The following is a 26,045-nucleotide window of genomic DNA, read 5'->3' as shown; positions in this document are numbered from 1 at the left end:
TTTCGGTGTGCTCCCGAGAGCAACCGAGTTTTGAGATTGATTATAAGTTTCAGGGTAATGTAGCGTCAATGATTCTGCTCGTTTTGGGTCTTGTAGTTCGTATTTAAAGTGGTTCAAGCTAATTTCATAGATAATTTAGTTTAGCACTTGATTAATTTTCGTCTAATTTCTAAAGGATTTGGTCCTGAGCGAGTTCTGCCTGAGGTGGAATTCGGGTCTTTGTACGGATTTTTTTTTTTTCCGAGACGTTACACGTCTATACACTTATGATACAACCATTAGCTAGAATTTACATAGTAAAAAATATTGGTGATACATTGGCGATATTGATGCATTTGGCAATACAAGCGACACCTAGAATTTACATTGTTGAAAATATTGACGATTACATTAGCGATATTGATACGTTGTGATACTTAGTGATACATTACTATACTTGGAATTTCTGATACTACTAGCGTTATCAATATCGCTACCAGTGTTATCGGTATTGCTGAGCTGGGGATAAAGATAATATCGGAGATATTTCAATAATATTGGAGATAATTCGAACACTGGGTGGACCCATCTGCTGGACTAAGCAATCCATCCAACTGATTGTTTCTAATTTTTGGTCTGCATCACCTGAGTCTCCCTTTTGCACGGCTAAGGTATTGCATGTGTGAGTTTTACATGTGTGCTGTTTAAAGATATATGTGGGGTGAGAAAATCTCATCACAATAATAGATAAATACTGACCGTAGTAAAAAACACTTGGATCTGAAATGGCTGGTAATGCTAATGTAATGCACCAATACGTATCTAGGTCCTGTCATTCAACTGTTAATTGAATCTGCTCAGTCAAATAAGTAAAAGCTTTTGACAATGGTAGATAAAAGTAAACTTCAGATGGAATAGTGAATTTGGATTTTCAAAATCCTATAGTTTGCTATGAAGATTGTAGAGATATAGGCCTTTGTGCTTTATGATTTAATGGATGATTGTGGTTGATGTTTGTGTATATTGGTGCAAAAGAAATTTGGTTTCTATTGTTTTTCATCTTCATGGGTACATATGATATATACAAGTGGACAGACGTTTTTTTTTTTTTTTTGAAGGGTAACACTACCAGGGATTGAACACTGGATCACTAAAACACACTACAGTGTCTCCACCAGCTCATCTAATGAGCAGGAGTCTGGACAGACTTATATTATGTGCTGCCTTCTTTAACAAAAGTCCTAAAGATTATCTTCATATCATGTTTGTCGAAAAGCTGATTGCTTTTCGCTAAAATTCTTGCGTATGCTTTTTTTTAAAATTCAAATGTTATGTTAGTCTTAATTTTGACCGCGTGGAAGTCTCTAATGTGTTTGCTCCATGCTATTCTGTTTGTTCTCTCTGGCTCATCACAAATTCTATTCATTGAGCAGGATTCCTTCCCGCACTTAATTGTTGCTTCAAATGCTGGAATAGCCGCATATCCTAGCTGGTTACCAACCATCGTATGCTTTCTTATCCCAACATGTTGTCTTGTAATGTATTGATTTTTTTAATCAAGTCTATCATGAATATGCTATTATGTGCATTAAAGTGGCTCAACTTGGACAAAGCTATCATGTGTGAAATATTGAAAATTTTCCTGTTTATTGGAATTGATTACACAACACACTCTTTTTGGAAATACCATGATAGGGATCGTTTCCAGTTGAATTCATTTGTTCATGTTTCAACCTATTGCTTCACTGCATAGGGTTACTTTCATTTTTTACTAGGATTTTGGTATTTGATATATTTCAAACCAATGTGGACCAGTTACTACAAATTAGGTGACTTCATTTGGTGATTATTTTCTATTATGAATCATCATCATCAGCTGGTGGATGTTCATCAAAAAAGAAAAAAGAAAAAAAAAAAAATCACTGCCTGGTGATATTTTCAAGAGTCAGCTTTATGGGATCGTATTTCACCAATTGTTCCTATCAAAGGCCTGAAAGTTTTTATTGGTTAGAGAAAAATAGACATCATAAAGAGGGGGACAGAATAGCGTGGCCTGTCAAAAACACCCAAAGAATCTAATGTCTTATACATACTTTAATCTCGAAATCATAATTGACCGTTTACACCAAATTCTCATATTTTACATTGACTATTTCCCAAGCCTAGCTTATCCAATATGTTACTGACTTTACCACTTTCTCACTCTAAACACAGCTCCCACATGATTATGGGTGGAACCATGCCTCGAAAGATCATTAAAAAAAACTACTATTTCTAGCCAAGCTGCGCCATTGCTGCAGGCCTTGATCAACTGTCAGTCCATATATAATTGCAATGCTGAAAAATGGTGCGGATGTGTTTCCATGATCCTTGCAAGCAATCCATTGCAAAATAAATGTCTATATTGTCTAATCCTTTACAGCAGTTACACATGGAGAGGAGATGAACACCTAATCGCCAGGTTAGAGAGTCTAACGGCAATGCTGAATGAAGCAACTTCCACATGAAAACTAATATTTTTTATGGTATTTGAGAATGTTGTGCCCATCTAGACCAAGCCTACTTAGGCTATATTGCACCAAATGCCACACTGATTTCACAGAAAAAGCTCCAAATATGGCAGGATGCCATCATAGTCAACCTTCATTTTCTGGTACCGTACCTCTGATTGTAAACTCTGCTGTACACTTCATTTGCCAGTTTATTGTTCAATTTGTCTATGTTCCAGGCCCCATCACCTTTGATAAATCAGCTACTTTCTCACCTCTGGATTTGGTTTGTTGAAATTGATTGTAAGCAGCACACAGATGATTTGAATTAAGCTAATTTTCTCTCCAGCAGTTCCCTTAATAAATTTTGAGTACTTACCCTGAATAAATTTGGTCAATATTGACCTCTTAATAGTAAAGGCCAAGCTAACTTCAGTCTTATACTCTTCATAATATACAACATCGCTCCAATCCCTAAACCCCCTTCATGGATGGGAAAATATTTTCATCCACTTAAGCCAATGCCTCTTGGCTTTTCCCTCATTTTCTCCCAAAAGAAAGTTTGACAATAATCTTTTAATTTGAGGAATAACACTTACCGGCACATCCAATGGCTGGTAGGATATGGCTTGGCATCTCTATTAACACATTCCTTATAAAAACAAGCTTCCCCACAGGCATGAATAGCTTGGACTCCCTTTGTATAGTGGAACTGGTAGAAGGAGAAGAAGAAGGAGAAGAGGTGGAGGAAGCAAAAGAAGCAGAAGGAGGAGGAGAAGGGGGAGAAGAAGGAGAAGAAGGAGAAGCAGGAGAAGGAGAAGAAGTAGAAGAAGAAGAAGAAGGAGAAGAGGAGAAGAAGCAGGAGGAGGAGGAGAAGGAGGAGGAGGAGGAGGAGGAGGAGCAGAAGGAGAAGGAGAAGTAGAAGGAGAAGAAGAAGGAGGAGGAGGAGGAGCAGGAAGAGGAGGAGGAGGAGGAGGAAGCAGAAGGAGAAAAAGGAGGACGAGGAGGAGGAGGAGAAGAAGGAGAAGGAGAAGAGGAGGAGGAGGAGGAGGAGGAGAAGCAGAAGGTGGAGGAGGAGCAGGAGGAGGAGGAGGAGAAGAAGAAGGAGAAGAACAAGAACAAGAACAAGAACAAGAAGAAGAGGAGGAGGAGGAGGAGAAGAAGATTTCCCCTTCTCTTTTATATAATGAAATTTTCATAATTATAGGAGTGCCATTAATAACAAAAGCAAAAATTCCATTTATGTCCTAGACCAAAATAACCTATCTAAGTGGGCTTATGTAGGCTCATATCACATTCATTAACACAGCCCCTCAAGCTGGAGCATAGATATTATCTATGATAAGCTTGGAATATATATGTGTAACTTGAGTGGAATGAAGAGCCTTGGTGAACACATTAGCAAGTTGGTCCCAAGATTAAACATATGGAGTAGAGATTTCACTGCTGGAAACTTTCTCACTTATGAAGTGATCGTTGACTTCGATGTGTTTAGTTCTTTTGTGATAGTCTGGATTCTTTGCTATGTGTGATGTAGTCTGATTGTCACAAAATAAATGCATAGGTAGGTTTACTTTAAATCCCATTTCTTGTAACAATTTTTTGATCCACATCAGCTCTTAGGAGGTATAAGTCATTGCTCTGTACTCTGTTTAGGCACTCGATCTGGCCACTATACTTTGCTTCTTGCTCTTTCATGTAACTAGATTTTCTCTCACAAATGTACAATATTCAATTGTGGATCCTCTATTTTCTAAGGGACCTATCCAGTGTGATTTTGAATATCCTGTGACCCGAAGATGAAACTTCCATTTATACAATTTCTTGATGCGGTGCTCCTTTGAGGTAACACAAAATTTGAATAATTGCTTCCATGTGAGGTACTCTTAGAGAAGTCGTGAATTTTCTTACTTCACTCACTGCATAGGACATGTTTGGTTGAATAATAGTTAAGTAAATAAGTTTTCTAACCAATCTTTTGTACCTCCCTGCATCCTCCATTGCATTTCCTTGATCACTTACAACTTACAAGCTTGTGATTAGGATTCATTGGACTATCAACTAGCTTGTTCCTAAGAAGACCTGTCTCCATAAGTAAATCCAGAGCATATTTATGTTGAGATAGATTAACTCCTTTGGATCTGACTACTTCTATATCAAGGAAGTATCAGAGATGACTCAAATCTTTTGTGAGAAAATGTTATTGAAGATACCTCTTTAGTGTTTCAATCCCATTGTTGTTGCTTCCGGTAACAACAATTTAGCTACATATACTACAAGCACAATGAAACCTACGATACCAGGAAAAAAAAAAGCGAAATAATCAATAGGGCTTCGAATGAAACCTTAGTTTAATACAACCTTGTTGAACTTGTCAAACCGTGCACGTGGAGACTATTTTAACCCATAAATTGCCTTTCGCAGTTTACAAACTTTATCAGACTCCCCTGAGCAAAAATTCTAGGAGTTTGCTCCGTATGAACTTCCTTTGTAAGATCACCATGAAGGAAGGCATTTTTAATGTAAAGTTAAAGAGGGGTCATCCATGATTAATAGCTACATGAATTTTTAATGTAAAGTTAAAGAGGGGTCAACCATGATTAATAAGCTATAAGTAGTATAACCCAAGTGGAATTCGACTTTGCCACAAGAGAGAAGGTTTCACAATAATTAACACCAAGTGTTTATGTATACCCCTTATCGACTAAGCGAGCTCTTAACTATTCAAACGTACCAACAGGATGAAACTTGATTATGTACATCCATTTGCAACCCACAACACGTTTATTGGTTGGAAGAGTGGTAGGTTCCCATGTGTCATTCCGATGAATGCATCAATCTCTTCCTCCATAACTTGCTTCCACCCATTATGTGACAGAACTTCCTCATATGATTTGGGAATAAAGTGAGAAGACTAGGGCAGTGTGAAGCTGTGGAAAATCGAAGATAAGTAATGAATATTTAGAGATGGGATGCTCAATACATGTACACTTACATTTTCTTGTAAGGCAACAGGAATATTAGATGTATCTAGAGAACTCGTGAGATGGAAGTCCAAGAAGATATGTTGGACAACACATCATGATCAACTGTACCGTCTGTTCATTTTTACCATGAGTAGGCCTTCAGTTGAGTCACGGTGGGATGGAAGAGGTAGTTGATGATGGAGGTTAGATGTCTTTGTTGACTGTAATGGTTTCTGAATCAAGAGATTTGGTATCTTTTGATATGAATGTGGTAGACTAAAAGAAGTAACATTTGCACATACATGTTGTCTTCTAAGTGATGGAACCATAATAATGATTATCCCTCTGTGTGCGAGAATATTCAAGAAAAAATACATTTAATTGCTCGAAAATCAAACTTATCATGCCATACTTCAATTGATGGGCAAAATAAACATATCCAAAAACTTTAGGAGGCAGAGAAAACAATAGAGTATGTAGGAACAAAACTTGATGAGGTGATTGATCATTTAAAACAGATGAGGGCATTTGATTTATTAAAAATAAAAATAAAAAATGCTTCGAGTACTGCATTACTCAAAAAACTATTAGGAACATTCACGTGAATTAAGGGAGCATGAGTTGCCTCAAGAATGTGACAATTTTTCCATTATGTAACCCCGTTTTATTGTGGGGTGCGTGCACATGATGTTTAATGTAAGATTCCTGTTTCAGAAAAAAATTAAAATAAATAAATAATAAATTTTTAAAAAGAAAAAAAGAAAAAAACTAGCTAAAAGCTTGGAACATGTAATGCTTGGCATTATCAGATTGAAACACATACACTTTCGAATTAAATTGATTTTGCACTTTCATGTTGAAAGTTTTAAAAATAGAAAATAATTTAGATATATCTTTCATTAATTAAAGCTATGCCATTCTTGAATAATCATCAACAAATGTAATAGAATACTTAAACATAAATCTACTAGATATTTTAATTGGACCCTAAATATCTGAATGAACTAAAAAGAAAGGAATTAAACAACGCTTCTCAACACGTGGTGGAAAATTAGCATAGTGATGCTTACTCAACTCACAAACATCACACTCTAGACGTGACATCGACAATAAGGAATGATACCCTTAAAAATATTCGATGATACATGATTGAGACGGTAGTACCACTGATAAGCTACATAACACCCTTAAAAATCTTCAACGATAGATGACTTAGATGGTGGTGCCACTAATAAGTTGAGATGTCTTTTTTTGTGTTGTTGTGTCCACAACATCACGATTAAGATATTATAGTCCTTTATGCTCATGTCCTTTTGCTTTTGCTTTCAAGTCCTGGAAAACACAATGTGAAGGATAGAAAGTGACACAATAGTTCATAATTTGGTAAGTTTGCTAATAGATAGAAGGCTTGAAGGAAATTTTGGAACAAATAAAACAAATGATAATATAAGAGAGGAAAACATACTAGATTGACCTATCATATGACATGGTCGGACGTTCCAGAGTCAATTACCCATGGAGTATGAGGCTTGGATCCTAAGAAGCCATACTTGAGGTCATGATTGTAACCATAAGGGTGGAAGTAGTTGCAGAAGTAGTAGGAACAAACTGATTTTGTAGATTGTTCAACAATTTAGAATATTCTTCTTGAGTCACAGTAACCATCTCACCAGTCATATGTATCTGTGAAGTAGTAGATGTAGAATTAGCCACAGGAGGCATGCTATTCTCTCCAATGTGGGAAGCTTGATTAGCCAATGCGGGCTTCTCAATGCGGGCTTCTTATGGAGGTCCCGTCATTTTCAACATAATAATTATAGAACTTGCAATGCATGCACTTATAGGTCTACGACCTCTGCCACTACCAACTCCCATGTACCCCGACCATCGCTTCCTCCGTGGTTGTCACCATAGTCCCGACCAAAGAACAATGCTAGAGCTGGGTTGTTATTGGCTCAACTTGTAGAGCCTAAAGATACACGTTGGAGGCATGTATACACCTTGTTTAGAGATGCCACATCTTTGCCACCCAAAATTTGTGCACAAATTGATTCATACTCATGTTTCAATCCAGATAAGACATGGGCAGTCGGAACTCTTTACACTGTTGACATAGGTTCTCCTAATCGGTTGTCACTTGTCAGTGGTTGATGCACAATCAACTCTTCTAACATTTCTTAGAGTTTAGATTAGAATTTGCTCAACAATTTATCTCCTTGTTGGAGCTAGGATATTTCTTAATATAACTGATAATTACAAGAAATGCTTTATCAGATGAAAACACATCTCATAGAGAATCCTACACTTAGCCTTATAAAAAATATGGCATTTGCACTCATGGAGGGTTTCATACTATTCCATAACCAGGTCATAATTGGGTGTTTTCCTAGACCATTGGTCATAAGTATTGGTTTCTTCATCGGGTTTCTTTGTGGTCAAATATCTCAATTTTCCATTGGTCATAAGTACTGGTTTCTTCATTGGGTTTTTCTATGGTCAAATATCTCAATTTTCCCTTGGTCATAAGTACTGGTTTCTTCATCAGGTTTCTCTGTGGTCAAATATCTCAATTTTCCATTGGTCATGAGAAAAACTTGGATTGACTTAGACTAGTGTTAAGTAATTTGTCCCATTTAATTTATAGAGGTTATTTGAAACCTTAAAAAATTAGATGGGTTTATACATCAGAATTTCGGGTTGCTTTGTTTCTCCATGAAAAATAAAAGAAGAGTACTTCTAGGAACGAATGTGACTAACCTAGCACAATCGATGAGCACCACAATTGAACACTTCACGCAATACACTCATCACCTCAATGAGAAGAATTAACCCACATGTCCACTACTTCTAGCTGGCCGTGAAGAAATATAGTCATGTATATGCCATCTAACATGGGCAAGCAACCCACACATTTGTAACGATCAAACGTGAGGTGATATCATTCAAGAAGCCAAAGTATTCATTCCTACATGCACATGCAGACCATTGCAAAAGGCTTGGCATACAAAAGAAACAAAAAAGAAACCCTAGGTTTCTTAAGAAATTTTCAGCACAAGCAGGATAAGGGACACCAAGGGATAAAAGAAAAGAAATAAGAAGATTTAGAAAAGAAGTAGGAGGATAAGAAATGACAAAACTCTAATACCATGTAAACTAGTAGAAAGAGAGAAAATAGAGAAGAAGAAAGAGAGAGGAGGAGAATTTACAAACATGAGAATGGGCTGAAGCTAGGGTTCACACTTCCCCTCTCCTTCTTCTATATTTTGAAAGTTTCATAATATAGAAACGTCGTTAATAAGAAAATAATAATAATAATAATAATTCCCTGTCTTAGACCAAAATAACCCATCTAAGTGGGCCTATGTAGGCCCATATCACATTTAGTAATATACCCCCATAATTTGACCCGTCAAATGAGCCCTAGCACTCAGAGCTTTCTTGGGGATAATGTAGCTGCTCTTTGACACATTAATATTGACCTAAAGAACTTTAGTGTTCCAACAGAAAGGCCATCGCTCATTTGATTGGCTATTGCCTGCTATTCACAACTAGAATAGTATCATTAGCAAAATGAAGGTGCAAAACCATAGGGCAGTTTCTTGGGAGCACTATTGTCAAAATAGTTTCATATCGCAAACCATAATAGGGCTTGAATTGTATATGAAATCGCAAATAGTATCGTATATTGTAAGTTTTTTCTTCCTGATTTTCTTGAAACATGGAAAAAATATGGAAAAATATAAATATACAAAAAATAATAATAAGAAGAATTTACTTATCCATTTCCCATCAATATTGGTAATTGACAACTTGTGTAAGGTATACATATTGTTACCTTATACAAGTTGTCAATACTAAAGGATTCTTGTCTTTCCTTTATGTTTGGTGTTCAAGAACTTTACCTTAAAAACTTACAAGGGTACTTTAGTATTGTTACCTTTGTCAAATTAGAAGTGACTTTTGAATATATTTATCAAAGAAAAAGATATTGTGATGTCTTTATTTTGGGTTTTCAAATATCCCAAACCCCCTCTCTCTCTCTCTCTCGCTCTCTCGCTCTCTCCCTCCCTCCCTCCCAAGAAATGAGGAGGGTAAAAAACAAGAAGAAAAAAATGTGTTAAAAAATGAAAAATTGTTTTTTTATGTAAGTTTGATTTGTGTTTACACAGTCCACATTTATCTTATGATTTCTACAATTGATGATTGTTGGAGAAGTTGATGATTTTGATGTTTGTGGTGGCTGGGATTTGAATCGTAGGCACTTTGGTGGCTGGGATCGAGTCATGGGCATATCTAGTGGCTACCAGAGGATTTATCACTCTTCTGGTGACTTTTGTATTATGTGACAATGCTTCTGGTGGCTGGAGGACATTCTTGCAGCACTTATGATAGCTGTTGAATGTTCCAACAACACTCCTAGTGGCTGTAGAATGTTCCGGCATCATTTTTGTTTGGTGGTTGGATGATGGTCCAATTGCACTTCCAGTGGTTGCTGATACACAACCCAACCCTTTTCATATCCATTCAGATTTAGAGAGTCAATTAGATATGCTAGTGAGGGAGAGCCCTTTAAAACTTCATGATAGGATTGTAACTTGTAAGAAATAAAAAAGGAGGAAGCAGAACTTATGGAGATTGAAAAGAAGAAAGGTATCATGGGTCTCATACCATGTTAAACTCAAGAGACTACATTGTGGAAGACATGGAGAGGAAGAAAAGAGAGAAGTTGAGAATATTTTCTTCATATTCCCCTCCCTCTACTAACTCTTATTTATAGATCATTTGTTACAAAAGATAAACTCAAAATAGATGCAAATCAAATTTAAAAGATGCATCATTATCTCTAAAGCATATGGTGTACAACTGACAGCTGAACATGTGCATTCTCACACTCAAATATACAACAATGCATGTACACCAAAGAGTAGGGCTGTCAACGGGCTGGGCCTGGGGTTGGCCTCGGCCGGATTTTGAACTGTTTCAGGTGGGGCCGTTGGGCCGGGCCATTCAAAATTTTGATTTTGGCAGGCCCGAGCCCGGCCCATTGGCAGCTCTACCGAAGAGTATAGTCCTACAGAAACTATATCTATAAAGTGAAGATTCCATAAAATAGGTTAGGCTGCATTTTGATACACCGTTGAATGGAATTGCAATACTTAGTGTTTTTTTTTTTAATTATTTTAATTATAAAGGAGAGTGGTATATTCATTTCTGGACAAAATTACATATTTTCGGGTCTTCGTAGGAAAAAAGGACCTATAGAAGACCTATCGTAAAAAAGCCAGGACATCCAAGCCGAAAAAGACAAAACCAAAAAGGAACACCAAAAGGAAGTCAGGCCTTAATTCTTCCTCTCTCTGATCGATCCAAGGCCAACCTTATCCAAGAAGAGTAAACCCCTCACCTGCTGAGGCAAATCCGCCCTGCTGGAAGTAAAGAAACGAGCTTGGGACACACTTCCTTTACGCGCGAGCGCATCAGCCGACGCATTTCCTTCCCTGAACACGTGTTTGAACTCCACCGAAGCGAGATCCCGAAGTCTATCCATTATAGCTCTGCATCCATTTCATTGCCAACCGATGTTTGCTTCCTCATTGAAGACCTTAATCACCAAATCCGAATCTGACTCCACCACAATTTTGGAAAAACCTTTTTCCAAACACAGAATAAGCCCATCATGAGCCGCGCGGACCTCAGCTCCTATATTCGACATCACACCATAACCAAAAGCGAAACCAAATATGAACTCTCCCTTGTCATTTCTACATACACCACCACCCCTTGCGAAGCCTGGAATGCCCCTAGAGGATCCTTTAACATTAACTTTCACCCAACCGGCAGGGGGTTTCTGCCATAAGATCACGGACTGCTGCGATGGAAGTAGCTGCACATACCTCCTTTTGATGTCTTCATTCCTGGTTGTGGTCAGCCACCAAGAGACTTTTGCAATAACCGATTGAGTCTTCATAGCTCTATCATCATAAAAGGCCCCGTTCCTAGATTTCCAAAGCTCCCAAAGAATAAAGGCTGGTGTGAGAAGCTTGCTAACCGACCGTCCTCTTCTGTTTGCGCAGGCCCGCCTCCACTGCATAATCCTCGCTTCCACCATTGTCGCCTGTGTGATGGAAATCCTAGCTTGCACTCCAAAAAAACCCCAGACTGATGAGGCTTGTTGACTGTTCAGGAAGAGATGAGACACGGACTCTTCGGCTGGGCCCTGCTCAGAGTCATCCCTGCAGCAGCCACACTTAGATGCAAGGGACACGCCTCTGGATTGGACTGCTTTCTCAACTGGAATAGCATTGTGAAGAATTTTCCAGATAAAAGAGGAGATTTTTGGCGGAAGTTTCCCGTGCCACACCCATCGTGCCCAGCCCTTTTTAAGAGTGATAGCCCTGCTGACGTCCTAGGCTGATTTTACGGTGAAGACGCCGAAAGAAGTGAAGGGCCAAAGAAGAGTATCGGGACCAGTTGAAACGCAGAATCCGCGCTGGTATATATGAGCAAAGACGTCACTGAGGAGCATGGGTAGAGCCACCAATGGCGGGAGAGGACCCAACGGACCCAAAACGTGGTTAACTTGCAAGGAGAGAACTTCGGCTGTGGTTTCTGACGTCAAAAAATTCTGAAGAGGGCCAAGGCCTGTCCAATTGCATCTCCAAAAACTGCAATCACCTGCACCCACACTCCACTGGACCTTATCAACCAGGAAAGGAATAACTTTCAAGATCTTCTTCCAATAGGGGGATGCACGCCTAGTACTGTTTTCAGCCACCGATACTTCCTGATTAAAATTATATTTTGTTGCCATAAAAGAAGCCCATAAGCTGGATTCCCTGCGGAACTGAAGCACCCAAGCCATTTTAATCTGGAAAGCTTCCATCACCTCAGCTAGTTTCCTGATGCCTAATCCACCTTCTTCTTCCGGCCTTGGTATGCACTTCCAACTTTTCCAATGTAGTTTACGTTTACCACCTGCCCACCCCCAAAAGAAAGAAGTGAATGTTTTCTCTATCGTGGATAGAACCTGCTTTGGAATGCAAGACGTTGCCATAGTGTGTATAGGAATACTACCCAACACATGCTTGATAAGGACCGTTCTCCCTACTTGTGACAAAAACCTGGATCTCCAACCCCTTATCCGTCCTTCCACTTTGTCAAGCAAGGGCTGGAAAGCACAAGCTTTCAGCCTTCCCACTGCCAGGGGGACCCCTAGATAGAGAAAAGGGCCTGTGGATCTGCCGATGCTGAGCAAATTGGAGATTTGACGAATCCTGGCAACCGGAATCTTGTCGGAGCAATAAAAGGAGCTTTTCCTTTTATTAATACATTGTCCTAATGCATTTTAGTACTCCTCCAACAAGGCTACAATCCTTCTCATCGAAGCCATACCTCCATTCAGAAAGAGGAGTGTATCATCCGCATAGAGTAAATGTGAAACAATTGGGCAGCCCCTCCCGATAGAGAAAGGAGCACAACTACCCGTCGCCACCATGTGATGAAGGCTTCGGCTTAAAACGTCTGCCCCCAGAATGAACAAACTTGGCGAAAGCGGATCTCCTTGCCTCAGCCCACAGGAGGACTTGAAAAAACCGGTTGCTTCCCCATTTATCAAGACTGAGAACCAGCAACTTGAGTAACAGTTCTCCACGATGTTGACCCACCTATCACAAAACTAGAAAAGCGCCAAAACTTGCTAGGAAGGCCCAATCCACCTTGTCGTACGCTTTTTCCATATCTAACTTTAGCACCACGTTCCCTCCTCTGGTCTTCCTATTTACCTCCCTGAACAACTCCTGTGAAAGCGCAATGTTTTCCAAGATGGCCCGGCCTTTGACAAAAGCCCCTTGCTCTAGGGAGATCGGAGAGGGGAGGAACTGGCTGAGTCTGACAGCTATGATCTTAGAGAAGATCTTATAGAGGCAATTGCATAAGCTTATAGGGCGGTAGTCAGCCCATTTCCAAGGTGCGGCCCCTTTAGGAATCAAACATATCAGCGAGGAATTAACAGCCCGGGGAAGCTTCCCTCCCTGGAAGAAGTAGACCATTGCCTTGTGAATGTCTAGGCCAATAATGTCCCAACAAACCGAATAAAATACACCAGAAAAATCGTCTGGGCCCGGCACACTTTCTGACGGAATGGAGGAAATAGCTAATTTTACTTCGTGGATGGAAGGAGGCGCCATGAGACAGTCATTCATCTCCTGCGTCACTAAATGCGGCACCCTTTCAAGCAAATCCGAATTTAATGTGCTGCTTCTGCCTTTAAACAATTCCTCAAAATGGCGGATTGCTTCTTTCTTGATTTCTTCGTTATCCGTCACTACTTCCCCTGATACTAGCTGAATACTAGTAATTCTGGCCCTTCTTTGTCTTTCAGTAGCTGTGGCATGAAAAAATTTAGTGTTACGGTCCCCTTCGTCTAACCAGCTTATTCTGGACTTCTGTTTCCAAAAGATTTCATGTTTTGTCTCCCACTGGTTCAGCTGCTCAGATGCTTCCTGAAATTTGTGATGCAGGTTCGTGTCGTTTCCCTGGCTTGAATCTGACAGCTAGAGCTGAAGATCTAAGGTTGCTACTTCGGTTTCTGCCGCCTTTAGCCTCTCAAAAATATCTCCAAAGTGCTCTTTGTTCCAGGATTTAAGCTGTGATTTCACACTCTTCAGCTTTACAAGCACGTTGAGGACCGGATGATAAGAATCTACCTTGTCCCAAGCCTCCTTGACCACCTGCATGAAAGAGTTCTCCTTCGTCCACATCTTCTGAAATCTAAACGGTTTTGGATTGCTTAGCGGTTGAGGAGGGAAGGACAGAAGTAAAGGGCAATGGTCCGAGTTAATCCATGGCAAATGATTGATTTGGAATGTTAGAAAAGTGGAGGCTCAGGCCGTATTTTTGAGCATTCTGTCTAGCCTGGCCCAACTCCTTGAAGAGCCAGACTGGTTGTTGCACCATGTGAACCTCGGCCCTGTGAAGCCTGCATCAAACAAACTCGCGTTCTCGATCGCCTTGCAGAATTCTCTAGCACTGTGTCTGTCAAAAGCTCCCCTGCTCCTTTCTGCAGCTGTAGTGATAGCATTGAAGTCTCCACAAACACCCCACAGGCCATGTAGGCCATTAGAAATATCTGCCAAATCATTCCAGAGCTGCCTCCTAGTAATCCGAGAGCAGCTAGCATAAACAGCGGTTAGGTTGATAGACAGCTGCATGTTCTGGATGTACATGTTTACAGACAGTAATTGGTTAGTTGTTTTTAAAATTGAACAAGAGAAACAATCTTTATAAAAGAACCAGATTTTGCCACCCTCCTCATCATTTGAGAAGGAGAGGTGAAAGCCCAGCGATAGGCCTATCCTCACTCTGCTTGAATCTCTGATTATCGGTTCAAGGATCACCACAATCCAGGGGTTGTGAGTCCTCATCATTCTTTTCAAGGTTCTGACTGTCCTTCGGTTTCCAATACCCCAAGCGTTCCAAATAAGAATCTTATCCATCCGTGATACATCCTGTGTTCACTACCCTTCGTTTAAGTCTTCTCAGCCTGGTTTCCCAATCGCCTCTGCTGTAGAAAATGCGCGGCCTTCTCCTTTGGACATTGATAACTGTGTTCAGCTGCATTCCCTGGGAATTTTCTTTCTGAGTTTCCACATTCCTATGCTTTGGATGTTTTGTTGGGACCTGCTCCAAATTCTGCTATTTTTCTGGGTGTCTCTGCTGAGATTCTGTAACTTGGCCTGCTGGATCACCTCCCTTCTGCTGAGGTTTATCAGATGAGGGGTGCTCCTGCGAGACTGCCCTTTCTCCAGCCTCGGTCTCAAAACATTGGTGCCCAAAATATGGAGATAAATCGATCTCCAATTGATGGTTAAGCAGCAAGTCCTCTCTCGGTGGAGAGTTAAAACTGTCTGATAGCTGTGAGTCCTCTTGAATATTATGCCGAGTGGGCGTGAGCTGCATATCATTCATCTCATTTTCTGAATCAGCAAAGAAATCCTCAGTTGCTGTTTGTGTCCCTTCCTCTCTTTCCAGAGACTGTGTGCCCAACATGTAAGGCAAATTTCCTTCCGATCTTATTCTCCTACGCCTGTACACTCTTGGCATCCTGCTGTTTATGTCTGGTCCCTTGTATACCTCATGCTGATTTTCTGGATGGTCAGTTGATGCAAATTCCATGCTGAAAAGGTCCCTGGAGATGTCAGCCATGGAACTTCTTAGTTGCTGTTTTTGTTGTTGGATATTTGAAGTTTGGCATTGGAGGATTGACGGGCTGGGACCACTAGTACCACTGCTGCCGGCTTGAATTCTGAACTCCTTTTGAGGACTCGTGCCTGTGGATTGTTGTCTCTGAGAAGGCTGGGAAGGTCCCCCCTGCTGGCCTTCTCCATTTGCTGTAGGTAAATCTGTTTGTCCCAAATCATGATCTGTGGCAATAGAAGCATCATTCTGTAGTTGACTTGTACCATTCACTGCAGCAATTTTGTTTCTTCCCAAAGCATGTTTGGAGCTGAGTAACCATCGGCCCCTGTACGAAATGTACCAGCTGGATTGTCCTTGTCCATGATATGTGAGATAGGTATTATTTCTCCTATTCTTCCAGCTACCGTCTCTTCATTCATAAGATTGTTTTCCAGCTCACACTGAGTGACATTATCTGTCTCTGCCGCCTCACAGGCCTTTTCACAAACATGTCGCTGGCCTGTAATTGTGCCTACCTGTTTGTTGTTGAAACTTCTTTCCACCCATTCCCTCGTGCTTTCCTTTGGGCCCTGCACCCCAACTGGGATATTTGCTCTACTGATGGGTTCCAACTCTACAATAATAGGAAAGCATCTGCCTAGAACCACAAGATTAAGGACATTATGCAGATTTTTCCGGGGACGTATGGCCACCCTGATTCGAGTGAAGCTTTGGAAAATTCCATATGCACTTATCGGATCGATTTGAGTCACTCTTCCCAGCTGATTTCCCAAGTCCAGTAAAACTGACTCCATCCAAGCATGAGCTGGTATACCGAATAACCTGATCCACACTCCTTCCCCTCCAAAAACTTCCTCTGGGGTCCATTTTGCTACATTGGTTATGTTCAACGTTTTGTGAAGCTCCGAATCCAACAGAAATTCATCCTGCGCCTGTTTGGATTTCCACACTATCAGAAATTTGTTTGGGGAGATTCTCTTGAGTTCACCTATGGATGGTCCGAAGCAGGATGCCCTGATAGCGCTTCTGATTTGGAGGATCGAAATGTCGAGATTTGAAACCGTGGTTACCACCCCCAATTTGAAGTCTGCAATCTGGTTTCTATAGCTTTCGGGTCTGCAATGGTGACTGCCTCTTCCTCCCGTGGAGCTCTTTCTAGCCGTGAATGTGCTTCAATGTTCACTGCATTGGCAAAAGAGAGAGTGGGTTTTGAAACGACCTTTACATACCTCTGGGCAGAGTTGTGTCGAGTCTGCGCTTCTGCCGTCGGAGCTCCCTTTCTCTGGGCCCATCTAATTTCTACTATTCTGCCATCAATCCTCTTGCCATTTAGAACATCCATGGCGTTCTTTGCCTCCTGCTCGTATCTGAAACGAGCGAAGCCAAAGCCTCTCGGCTTGAGAGTCCCCGGAAGCTTCGGAATGTACGTGTCCATAACCTTCCCAAATTTGCTGAAGATCTGGAAGAGGTCTTCCAACGAAGTATCGAAGGTAATGTTCCTGATAAACAGGCTGAAGTCGCTGCTATTGATGTGCTTTCTCCTCCCATTTGGACCTGGGGGCAGAAAACCAGCCGGCGCCGCAATGCTGGATTGGGGCAGTCTTTCGTTGCAGTTTGCTTGGCATCTTCCTCTAACGAGATGCCAATCTTCATTGGGTCCGGCATTACCGGACCTGGCGAGGTCCCCCATCGCTGATTTCAGTGGGCAACGTTCTGTTTCATACCAGTTTCAATCACTGATTTCAGTGGGCGACGTTCTCATTGCGATACTTAGTTCAATAAAATAGAATACACCAAATTGCAATTGCCTTCATATTCATATTGATGGACTAGGATCCAAATTGCAATCATGTTACTTTCGAGTTAAACTTAAAAGGAATGTAACTGCAATTTGAGCGCTTACTTCCTCTTCCTGAATGCGAAGGTGAATGCAATTTGGTTAACTCCTCTCGATGGAACTAGTTATTGAAATGGAATTTAACAGTGCATCCAAACACAGCCTTAATACTTTATGAGTATTTTATGTCAAGCAAAAATGGGCAGCTGTATAAGTGAGTGATCCTAATGTACTTTTCAAGCGTTTGATCTTCTTTAGATGAGAAATACAAATAACCCTTTCCAGCTGGGAAAACATCTTAAAATTTCAAAGTTAGATGATATTTTCACTTGGAAGAGCTGGACGAAAAGTTGAAGAATGGTATTTTTCCACCTTGTGACAAACTCATTCATGTGTTTTTGCTCTGGTGAATGGATTCTCAAAGTGGTGCGGTAGCCATGTTAGAAATCATTTTATTATAGAGTGTGCTACCTTTCACATAGTATTTTCAAGCTTGCATATGGTTCATACAGTTAAAAGGATAAAGTATATATGAAAGGAGTTCTTCATTCTTGGGGTTTGTAATCTCTTCTATTATTTGAAGCTTGAGGTAATTTTAATAATCATTAGCATTGTTTACTCACTGTGGACATGCATGGGAGCGCACTGCAGGAAAACTCAAAAACTCAAAAAAATTCTTCACAACTGCCAATTACATTCTTAATATTTCAAACACATTCAAGTCAAACCTTTTAGTTGTTTCTATTATTTTTCATTCTACAACAATTGCTTGCAGCTCTTCTTTGGGGCACCTTCACCATCGGCATGTGGAGCTCTCCTGTTGAAGATATGGAAAGGGAAATGCCTTTTGTTGAATGGACTGTTAAGTTGAGATGTCCGTTTCATGGCTTCCATGTACCATCTATTTGCTCATAGATGGATGCCGTGTGCAATTCTGATCATAGCTTATTCCTGTTTTGCATGCTACCAGATACTAGTTATTGAAATTTCAGATTTTAATTTCCAGACCATTGCCATAAAAGCCCTAGCTACATTCAAGTTAAATACCATATCCAACTGGCTGATATGCTGTTTCAGGAACTAATACAAAAGATGGGTGTACCAGCGATTTTTTCTGATTACTGTGAAGAAGCTGCGCATCTAGCTGCTCGTTGCATAACCTCTGTAACAGGATGCCCTCTCACAATTCCTGTAAGTTTGGTTTCTTCTTCCATATACTGAAATGATTATTGGGGCAATCATTAAAAAATTTGAGTTACTACATTCAATTTCTTGTGTTCATCCCCTGCAGGTTCAACTAAATCCATATAGGCAGCCAATGGCAGTGGAAGATAGTGCTCTTTATCTCCCTTGCTATTCGAATTGCTTTCTGTTTGGGATGTGATGCAAGGCCATGCACTTGTTAGTCCTTTTGTTTGCCAAATGATGAAATGTATTACGAATTACCCCCCTGCACATCTCTCTCTCTCTCTCTCTCTCTCTCTCTCTCTCTCTCTCTCTCTCACACACACACACACACACACACACACTCTCTCTCTCTCTCTCTCTCTCTCTCTCTCTCTCTCTCTCTCTCTCTCTCTCTCTCTCAAAAGCAAAATCTCTACAACCCTCTCATATTGGAATTATCAGTGGAGCACCAGTCGGTTGAGCTCCGGTCAGAACTAAGGTAGCAGAGGCATTTTTGTGGTGCTTTCCAGATCATCATCACTCCAAGAACTGAAGATTAATGCAGATGATATCTATATGTACTATGGGCAACATGGTACTAAATCTGGTTGAGTTGGAGTTGCGCCTGACTCTGGCTAAATCTCGAATCAGGTACCTCAATAACCTGAGCTTTGCTGAGCCCACGTGCGTGTGTACATGACAGTTTATGAACACGCCATCACATGTGCATGTAGGCTTGGATATTGCACCTGTCAGGCACACTTGATACATTGGCCAGTTCATGGGGCCACATAAGTTTTCGATCAGGCTGATATTTGTACTTTCTATTCATCTAGGTGGGAATATTTGTACTCGTGTGGCCCCTTAATGGAGAGTGGATTAGGTGTTAGCCGGGTAACATCCATTTTAGTGGGTGTTACCCTTACTATGGGGCCCACCTTAATGATGTGTTGTATACCCATGCTGTCCATCCATTTTTCCAGCCCATTTTAGGACCCGTTCCCAAAAATTAAGCAGATCCAAATCTCAGGTGGATCAACGCACAGGAAACAGTGGTGATTGAATGCTCATCAGTAAAAACTTCCTAGGGCCCACGGTAATGCCCACCGTAATGATTCTTTTCCATCAAACCTGTTAATAAAGTCAACCAGACCTGGATGAAGGGAAAATATAACTTTTAAGGGTCATTCACCATTGTTTCTAGTGGTAGGTCTACCTGATATTTGGATCTGGTTAAAATTTGAAATCATGTACTAAAATGATATGGAAACCAGATGGCCCACTTGAGTTTTAGATTTACCTTATTTTTGGGCTCATGCTCTGATGTAAGATCGTGAAATTGATAGATAAAGTGGATGTCTCACATGCACCGCAGTGGGACCTAACAAAGCTTCCACCTACAAGTTCGATGAAATACACACATCAAGATAGGCGTCCCATACCATCCCCTTTGTTCCATGACTTGTAGCCCACCTATGTTTTTCATTTTATTGATTTTTGGTCTTAGAGCCTAATATTGAGGAGCGCACCTGATGGACAGAGTGGTTGTTGCACAGACAACATGATTGGTTAATAAAGCTTTATTGTTGTACGCGTTGCATAAATAGGTATTGCACAGGATTCTACCACTCATATCATAGGGATATAATGTTATTGTGTACCTTGAAAAGCTAATGTTGATCTTGAGTATTAATCATGATGACTATGGATCCTGTGTGGACTTGTTATTAACACCATAACATGAATTTACCTTAGCTGAACATGTCTTCATGGGTTAAAATGAAGGGTTTCCTTTATTGTCACTGGAAACTCGATTTTGGGTACAACAACTATATGGTCTTGGTGCTCACTTGTTTCATGACCTTATCTTTTTATAGGTTTTAGGATGAACCATCCTCGATCGTATGGACCAATGACTAGTCAAGATAGAAAGTCTTCACCATTGTGGCCGCTTATTATTTGATGCCATCTCCCTACGCATTGTTACTATTGGAATCTTGTTATTAGACTTGTTGGATGATTGTATTAAAGGATTACTTCGAGTCTCTAGATTGCGAGACTCGTCATGTTTGTTCTAGATCGACTCGTGTATACACTAGCTTTGACTAATCTTTAGAGGTAAAGATGTGTGGAGAGTTTAAGGTCTTGGTATAATGTTCTTTGGCTTACTTCAACAGGTTGCTTTAATGGCTGATAGGTTTGTTTGGTTGGATATATGCATCAAGTCCGGTTTAGGCTCACCAGATCTAATTCATTCCACTTGGTGACCCGGGATATGATTTATGAACTAATCTTATAGTTTGGACTATTCATCAAGTGTTTTTCAAGCTGACCAGCGCAATCAAATGTTTGCTAATATTTGTAAGTTTTCAGTTGCTGATTTTCATTGTTGGTTTTCTCCTCTTTTTTTTTTTTCTTTAAAAAAAAAATAAAATTAAATCGATCTTGCTAGACATGTAATGGCTAAGATCTATTGGACTTATGTGGGATATTTTTCCAAAGTAGCCACGGTAAGTGGATGGATTTGGTCAATTTAGGTGCATGGATGGATTGGATCACATACTTTACATGTAGGTTATACCAAAGTTTGTAAAGAGGAGCACCATAACTGGTAAATCTCTTAAAAACCCTAATTCCTTATGTGTGTGTGTGTGTGTAGAGAGAGAGAGAGAGAGAGAGAGAGAGAGAGAGAGAGAGCGCTCTTGGCCCCCGCGAGATATATATATTTTTATATTTATATATATATATATATATATATATATATATATTTATTTTTTTTTGTTTGTGTGTGTGTGTGTGTGTGTGTTTTGAGAGAGAGAGAGAGAGAGAGAGAGAGAGAGAGAGAGAGAGAGAGATTTCTTTGTCTTCCGGCTTTCATGCACATGCCCTTGGCCTTATTATGGGGTTTTGTACATGGTTTATCACTTGCCTTCCATTTTTTGATAGATTGGGGAGACCTCTTTGCATTAGAGGTCCATCATCAACATCTGTGACTTTATCCATTTTTCATGGCATCAATCACAGGTAGTTGTAGAAATTTTATTTTGGATTTGATTATATCTAGATGGGGATCCTAAATCATCTTAAATATAAAGTTAAAAAAAATTCCACTGTGTTTTTAAATCCCTAAAAAAATGGGTAACATACCAAAGTAGTTGCATCAATGATGATCGGCTTTATTTTGATTGACCAGATGGGTATGGCCGTTTAGGCTTTCAACCGGCCAATTTGAAGAGGATCCCTTGGGAACTAAGTTTGTTTGTTTTTTTTTTCTTTGCCAAACATGGATTTAGAGATTTAAATTTACCATGTTGCCTACAGCTTAAATTAAATCAATGATTAATTCCAATGCATGGAGGCTTTAGATTTGTTGTCTATTCTTTGTGGATGGTGTCTTATGGCATGATGATTATTTTCATAGGCTAAAATTTTAAATGGGTATGGTTTAGTTAGTTATTTTTTATTTAATATAATGGAGGTAAAGAGTCGATTATAAGTATGATCGTGTTTGAATTTGAAATCATGATGTAATTTCCCTTTTCTTATAGATCAAAGGATTAGCCTACAAGTCATGTATTTTGTTAACTTTAACCATTCATGGAAGGATCCGAGTGATGGCGGCTCATCATTGAAGGGTAATATTAAAAAATCACAAATAGGATGATGCAAAGATGATGGATATGGTGGCTTCCGTTCATGTGTAGACCACAGACTTTATCATGGACTCCGGACATGATTATTGTAGCTTCTATTTCATCCACACACCATAGTAGGATTTGGTTGAAGGACCTCTTGTATTGGATGCCATTGCTAATTGTGAATTATGCGGCTAGTGGTTGAATGGTGCGATGGTTTGTCGGCATTGCATCTTCGGGATATGTTTGATTTTTCGGGTATTTCTTAATATTTGTATACCAAGGGAGGCCATCAGGTGGCAATTTAGCCTCTCCGATTTACAGGTTGAACACCGGATCTTCTTGAAGCTCAACTATGGCCTATGGGCTCACATTGAGCTGCTCATTTGGGGATCTCTAGCATGGATGTCAGGGTGGCTAGAGCAACTGCAAACTAGATCTTAGTGTGTAATATGTAGGTGAAGGTGACTTGGGTGAAAATGTCAATGAGATTTTTGAGATAGACGTGATAAGTTGGGAGTTACTGAAAACTCTCAAATTCTTTACATCTAGGATGATGGCTTTTTTTAAGCCTGTGATGCACGCATCGTACTCAGTCATATTGCTTGTGCACTCAAATGCTAGTCTTCTTGAGATAAGAATGGAAATTTTGTTGGGAGATTAGAGGATTGTCCTCACTCCGCTTCCTTTGGCATTGCAACACTGTCGAAGTACAATGTCCACTAATTTGCCCCTGCCCCCCCTTGATGAAAAGGATATCTTCATCATGGAAAAGGTTTTCAATGGCGATAGAAAGTGTGCGACTAGATAATTTGTTAATGCTTTTCCCTTGATTGCCATGTAGACGATGTTGAACTCAGAAAGCATCAATTGTCAGTTCGTTATCCTTCCTGTTAGTATCAGTTTCTTAAATAGATACTTTAGCGGATCCATACGAGTAGAGGACTGAGTAAGCAATCATGTACAGTGGGGACGTTGAGTGGCCTATATAAGGGCAAGACATGTCTTTTCAATTGGAGAGTTTGGATTCACAATTGGTGAATCTCCCACTTAAGTAATAGATCACTCGCTTTCTTCTAGTCTCATCGTGCTGGCCAAGGACACATCCAATTGTGTCTATGGCTACTGAGATGTAAAGTAACAATGATCATCCTTGGACATGAGGGACTAGGATAGGTGGGTTCAACATGTACCTTTTTATCTTATCGAAGGCTTTCTGACAATCTTCGTTTCATTCGTTCGATGAATTCTTGCCAAGTAGTTTTAGTCTTTAATTCATCGACTATGATGCCATCCTAAACAATGATAAAACCGAGTAATTTATTGTTGATTACATTAAAGACATACTTCTGTTGGTTAAGATGGAGTTTGAATTTTCCAATTTGTTAAGGAGTTTTTCAAGATCCTTAAAATGCCTTTTGACGTTTTAAGATTTGACAATTACATCATCCACGTACACTTGGAGCTTCTTGTTCATCATGTCATGGAATGACATTGTCATTGCTCATTGGTACATAGCTTCTGCGTTTTTCAACCCGAATGATATGACTATCTTGACCACAACTACCTTGAAAGAGGCATCATAATATATGCTCAGCCGTGCAGGTACACTGTCTGCTACGACAAGCTCATAATTTGGGTTATAATAAAATGTGCCCTCGGATGCACTCATCCGTTGTTGCTCCTCCCTAAGGATTCATTCGTACCTGGTGGCCTTGATCGATAACTTGAGTAGATCACCGAAGTACATGACTTCGAACTTCTTGAGAAGCTCGTAACTCATGCATTCCAGAGCTAATCTGGCAAATTTAGTCTTGGGGAGGATCACTGGACAATAGTTTCTTTTGCCCTTGAATCAGGTGATGAAATTCCTAGCCGACTCCTTTGGGAGTTACCTTAACCTGGAGAGGTCAGCCATAAATACTTTTGGTTCAGTATGATGGAACTGCATATGAAAATTTTCTTCCATTTCAATCCAGGTCTGGACCGAATTGGCCAGTAGGTTGATATACCAGGAAAAACAGTTCTCATCAATGAATTCCCAGAAACCCCGAGCTTTAAGAAGTTGTTATGGAATGCCTCATGTTGGGCAACCCCAAGTGTAGGGTTGCGATGTAGTAATAACTCAGGTGAGACCGAGACCGTTCCTCAAGGACTATGTGGTTGAGAACACAACTAGAACTAAACAAAATTTAAGTTTATAGTCTCCAGCGAATTAAAAAAAATAAAAAATAAAAAAATAAAAATAAAGGAGCACTAAGGATCCAAGAATCGCCACTTAACAAATCCTTAAACTAATTCGTCTATTCAAGCAGATAACTGAACTAGAATCGAATTCTAATTCATTCTAATGGAAGATAAGTCTGTAAATTCGATAAACAACATCCAAGTATGATATATGAATCGAGATAGATTAATTTCCTATGAAAATCAAGGCAATCAATCACAGGGAATCAAAAGCATCTTTTTTTACCCAAAGTTAACTATAGATCAATCGATTTTACAGATCAATCCCTTCACCAAACTAAGAATTCAATCAACACAATCACAATTCAATATTAAAAACCAATAAACTTGAATTAAAAATGAATTAAATATAATAATTCATCAAGAGGTTCATCCCTTAGGCTTAGCTAAGAGATTAGCTTAACATGGCTAACAGCTCAAAACAAAAACAAGGAAAACAAACTAGAACTGAAAGATTGAGGAAGAATATCGAGGTTGGAGAAGCTCCACCTTCACTTGATCTCTCTCCCAAACCCTAATTCATATCTCAAATAGCTTAGAAATACTTATTTATATAGAAAAAATCTGCACCAACCAAGTTTTCTCGAGTTCTCACACTTACGCACTGTTGATTGATTTCCTCGATTGATCAAAGAAATCTTTGGTCGATCGAACTTCAACTCTCGATCAATCGAACATGCTAAAAAATATTTTGCAAGCAATTTCAAAATCTATTGCATTGTCGATCAATCGAACCCTGCACTTTCGATTGATCGAAACTGACAAAAATAGTCCAGCAAGTTCAACTAGAAATTTGGATTTTCTCAATACTTCACTTAATCATTCAACATCAATTGAAGATTGGTTGATCGATCGAACTCTCTGCTCGAGTGATCGATACTTGTTGTTTTCCTTCAATTTGACTCAATGCACTTGATCTTCAATTTCCTCCTTTGGTACTTGGTTTCCTTAAATCTTTGGCACTTCGAATCTTCAAATTTATCTTCCATCCTCTAATTCTTCAATGTTTATCCTTTTGGGCTTTAATTCATTGTTTTAATTTTTTCGAAAACAGATGGAGCCAAGATTATACAAAAGGACCTTCTGGTTTGGCTCAAATGTTTTTTTTTTTTTTTTTTTTGAAAATGTTCTTGTCATGGAATATTTTCATCCATTCTTTGTAAATCTTTGAATTATCATACACTTCATTTCAGATTTCTTCTAATTCCACAAGCTGGAGCTTAAGTAGCAAGCTTGCTTTGTCCAAGTTAAAATTGAATTTCTTTATCGCCCAATAAGCTCTATGTTCCAATTTCACCGGTAAGTGGCAAGCTTTTCCATTGACAAGTCTACAAGGAGACATTACAATAGGGGTCTTGAATGTAGTATGGTAAGCCCACAATGCATTAGTTAGCTTAAGAGACCAATCTTTGCATTCCAGATTTATTGTCTTTTCCAGAATTTGTTCCATCTCCTTATTTGAAATCTCAGCCCATTTGTTTCTAGGTAATAGGGTGTAGCCACTTCGTGAGTAATATCAAAATTTCTC

General features: G+C 39.7%; 1 protein-coding gene and 1 long non-coding RNA gene across 3 annotated transcripts in view; both read left to right on the top strand.

Annotated features, from left to right (window-relative positions):
* The window catches only part of LOC131228497 (uncharacterized), a 134,357-nt gene extending 115,450 nt beyond the window's left edge, over positions 1–18,907 (top strand). Inside the window, exons 9-11 of one of the 2 annotated variants that reach the window (XM_058224178.1) lie at positions 1,413–1,484; positions 18,546–18,659; positions 18,760–18,907. In XM_058224178.1, the coding sequence (XP_058080161.1) occupies positions 1,413–1,484; positions 18,546–18,659; positions 18,760–18,852 (279 nt within the window). In that variant the 3' untranslated portion in view covers positions 18,853–18,907. The remainder of the gene's footprint in view (positions 1–1,412; positions 1,485–18,545; positions 18,660–18,759) is intronic. The other variant, XM_058224179.1, reaches the window with a different exon arrangement.
* A 50-nt stretch (positions 18,908–18,957) lies between these two features.
* On the top strand, positions 18,958–20,789 carry LOC131229040 (uncharacterized). The gene is made up of 2 exons (XR_009163140.1): positions 18,958–19,286; positions 20,513–20,789. It is a non-coding gene; the product is annotated as an uncharacterized LOC131229040 (long non-coding RNA).
* Positions 20,790–26,045: the final 5,256 nt, after the last annotated feature.

The sequence above is a fragment of the Magnolia sinica genome, chromosome 16 (genome assembly GCF_029962835.1).
Source record: "Magnolia sinica isolate HGM2019 chromosome 16, MsV1, whole genome shotgun sequence".
Taxonomy (NCBI): Eukaryota; Viridiplantae; Streptophyta; class Magnoliopsida; order Magnoliales; family Magnoliaceae; genus Magnolia; species Magnolia sinica.
Note: the sequence above shows the minus strand (reverse complement) of the source record. Positions and strands in the feature narration are given on the sequence as shown.